Raw genomic sequence first — 3,391 nt, forward strand, 5'->3', positions numbered from 1 at the left:
CCGACCCCACGGCAGAACCGGTTCAGACCCGACACCACGGCAGAACCGGCTCAGAACCGACACCACGGCAGAACCGGTTCAGACCCGACACCACGGCAGAACCGGCTCAGAACCGACACCACGGCAGAACCGGTTCAGACCCGACACCACGGCAGAACCGGCTCAGAACCGACACCACGGCAGAACCGGTTCAGACCCGACACCACGGCAGAACCGGCTCAGAACCGACACCACGGCAGAACCGGCTCAGACCCGACACCACGGCAGAACCGGCTCAGAACCGACACCACGGCAGAACCGGTTCAGACCCGACACCACGGCAGAACCGGCTCAGAACCGACACCACGGCAGAACCGGTTCAGACCCGACACCACGGCAGAACCGGCTCAGAACCGACACCACGGCAGAACCGGTTCAGACCCGACACCACGGCAGAACCGGCTCAGAACCGACACCACGGCAGAACCGGTTCAGACCCGACACCACGGCAGAACCGGCTCAGAACCGACACCACGGCAGAACCGGTTCAGAACCGACACCACGGCAGAACCGGCTCACACAGAAGCAGGTTTTAATCTCACCCTCTCTGCAGGAGCGTCTGAAGGTCAGCGTCCCGTCCATCTCGTTCTTGATCTTGATGAGCGCGTCCAGAACCATCGGCCCGCAGGTGTTCAGGTCGATCTCGTACGTCTGCATGCGAGGCTTGTCTCCGGCGCGGTCCGGGTCCCAGCGGTAGATCTGGAAGCTCTTGATTCTGGGCTGAACCGCGGACGCCGTCTGCGCGAACCGCACCGCCTGACCAATCAGAACACAGACGCTGACCTCTAGTGCTCACAGACGGAACTACACCCTGATTACATCACCAGCTAGGTTTTTATGCGCATTTTGGGTTATGGCATTAAAAAAAACACTGGAAGGAAATGCCAAGATGCGCATAAATTCTAAAAAGGCGCATTAAAAACCGAATGTGCTCAACTAAGTCGGATACATTTCTTCTCCAGTAAGAAAACATGCGCATTAACTACGATGTGTCACGTGATCCACACACACTAATGAAATATTGCATTTAATAGCTAAAACATTAAATATGCCACATCATATGTTGTGTTAGTGTTTAAAACATCACTGAATAATATGAAACAGCAGCTTGTGATTTCATAACCACATCATAAACCTCACAGCTATAATAATCTGTATAACTGCCAAACTCGAGCGCTATATCGATCAAATATAGACACATATGTCTGGACGAGCGCTGAGGAGTCGTGTCGTGATGTTTCTCACCGTGCTCGAGGCTCGGTGACCGGCGGCGCAGCAGCGGCTCAAGGAGAAACACACCGCGGCCATGTTCGCGTCAATCTGACCCTGCGCTCCTCCAGCAGCCCACAATGCACCGCGCGGGACGCGGCTCAAAAACAGCTCGCCTGTTAATGACTGCACTAGATAGGCAGCACACTAGGTTTTAAAACACAGCCCGTGAGGGATAGTTGATTTGATAGATATGAATTACTGTCACTACTTCTTGCAGAATTGCATATTCACCGCAGTAAATTCCCTCATCAAAATCCTTTATTTATTGTTTAGAAAAAAGTGGTGTCTCATTCATAATTCGTGATGATATCATCCTATTTTATATTTCTGTAATTTATAGCATTTATATTATAATAATAATAATTTATGTATATAACTAATAATAATAACACAATTTTTTTAAAAGTCGGACTTTTATTTTGTCACGCTGACGCGCTCGAATGACCCGGATGTGGTGTCACGTCGCCGGCGTCTTGGCGTTGCTCTGCAGTAAGTCACGGTTTACCGGATCGGTCATCATGGTGTTCCTCACGCTCTCGCGCTGGATCCGGAACCGTGGACCGGACCGGTACTGGAAGGTCCAGGAGCTTCTGAAGAGCGCGCGGGTGAGACTCGAATCTAGTTTACCAAATAACTGAAGCCAGGCTTGTTTTAGTTGACTTAGTCTGACTCCTGCTGGGAAGCTAGCCTGGTGCGGAGCTGAGCTAAGCTCTAACACGGAGCAACAGCAACATACACGTTACACTTTATTAGCACTACTAATATAAAAGTACGCAGAACTGGAGTAATAAACAAGATAAATGCACATATAGGCCACAACTGACTGTATATAATGTATTGTGCCCAAGATTTAATGACATTTTTTTAAAGATATGAAAATATTTTAACATAGCTGCTACTTACTCTGGTTTTAGCTGTACTTTTCAGAACATTACAATCTAAAATCAGATTACTTTTCTCACGTAACTAGTAAAGTAACGGATTACTTTTGAATTCAGAAGGAACTATCAGAGTTACTTTGTCTCCATGTGTTGAGTGATAGTTCTGGTGTTGCCATGGTGACAGAAATCAGGAGTAAGTGCAGAGTGTTGTGTGTGAACATGATCTTACTGTAGTTCTAGACTAAATATCAACATGTGTTTACTCAAAAACACATTCAGCGTTCCTCACAATCAATAAAAACAGTCAAATGCAAACTCAGAATATTATACAAACCTGCAATAATTGTTAGATAACACAAATATACTCTATTTAATACCATTTTATTAACCAGTGTCTTTGCTGCTGACCTTCAATGATCCACTTCAACCATACTAAGCAGAAATAACACATTTGTGTATTATTTTAGTTATTGCTGAATAGTGTTGAACGTTCTTCTCCTGCGTCATATTCTTCATGTGATTAGTTTGAGCGGCGCCCTCTACTGTACAGACGAGAATTTACATTTCCTTCAGCCTGAGGCGTATTCACTTCACTTCTGGTGTGAAAGGGCTTTACATTTGTAAAATAACTTTTTATATTGAAAACAAACAAGCAAGCCCTGCCCAGATTTAAAAAGTAACGCATTACTTTCCATAAAAAGTAACTAAGTAACATAACTAGTTGTTTTTTTAGGGAGTAACGCAACATTGTAACGCATTAGTTTTAAAGTAACTTTCCTCATCACTGCTGGTTATGGTGTGTGTTGTTCACAGCATTTCCGCGGCAGGAAGAACCGCTGCTACAGTCTGGCGGTGCGCGCCGTCCGCAGGGCGTTCGTCTACGCCAGCAAAGCTCGGAAAGCCAAGCGACACAGCATGAGACAGGTACGACACGGGTCATGTGACCTCACACCTGTCAGTCACTGGCTCTGAGCTCTAACACACATCTGTGTCACAGCTGTGGATCCAGCGCATCGCAGCAGCCAGCAGAGAGCAGCACATGAAGTACCCCGCACTCATACACAACCTGCTGAAGGTGAGGGACCTCACAGCTAGCTCTCACGACTGTGTGTGTGTGAGAGGGAGTGTGTGTGTGTGTGAGTGTGTGTGTGTGTGTGAGAGAGAGAGTGTGTGTGTGTGAGAGAGAGAGTGTGTGTGTG

At 47.1% G+C, this 3,391-nt stretch overlaps 2 protein-coding genes across 2 annotated transcripts in view; one reads left to right on the forward strand and one right to left on the reverse strand.

Moving 5' to 3' along the window:
- sdhb (succinate dehydrogenase complex, subunit B, iron sulfur (Ip)) overlaps positions 1–1,393 on the reverse strand; it is an 11,986-nt gene extending 10,593 nt beyond the window's left edge. Inside the window, exons 1-2 of the mRNA XM_016444867.1 lie at positions 1,285–1,393; positions 582–795 (exon numbers count right to left, since the gene is read on the reverse strand). Of these exons, the coding sequence (XP_016300353.1) occupies positions 582–795; positions 1,285–1,347 (277 nt within the window). The 5' untranslated portion in view covers positions 1,348–1,393. The remainder of the gene's footprint in view (positions 1–581; positions 796–1,284) is intronic.
- Positions 1,394–1,763: 370 nt separating this feature from the next.
- The window catches only part of mrpl20 (mitochondrial ribosomal protein L20), a 3,122-nt gene continuing 1,494 nt past the window's right edge, over positions 1,764–3,391 (forward strand). Inside the window, exons 1-3 of the mRNA XM_016444835.1 lie at positions 1,764–1,916; positions 3,006–3,116; positions 3,190–3,267. Coding sequence (XP_016300321.1) covers positions 1,830–1,916; positions 3,006–3,116; positions 3,190–3,267 — 276 coding nt within the window. The 5' untranslated portion in view covers positions 1,764–1,829. The remainder of the gene's footprint in view (positions 1,917–3,005; positions 3,117–3,189; positions 3,268–3,391) is intronic.

This window comes from Sinocyclocheilus anshuiensis, unplaced genomic scaffold, assembly GCF_001515605.1.
Source record: "Sinocyclocheilus anshuiensis isolate Anshui unplaced genomic scaffold, SAMN03320099.WGS_v1.1 scaffold2493, whole genome shotgun sequence".
In the NCBI taxonomy this organism is placed as follows: domain Eukaryota; kingdom Metazoa; phylum Chordata; class Actinopteri; order Cypriniformes; family Cyprinidae; genus Sinocyclocheilus; species Sinocyclocheilus anshuiensis.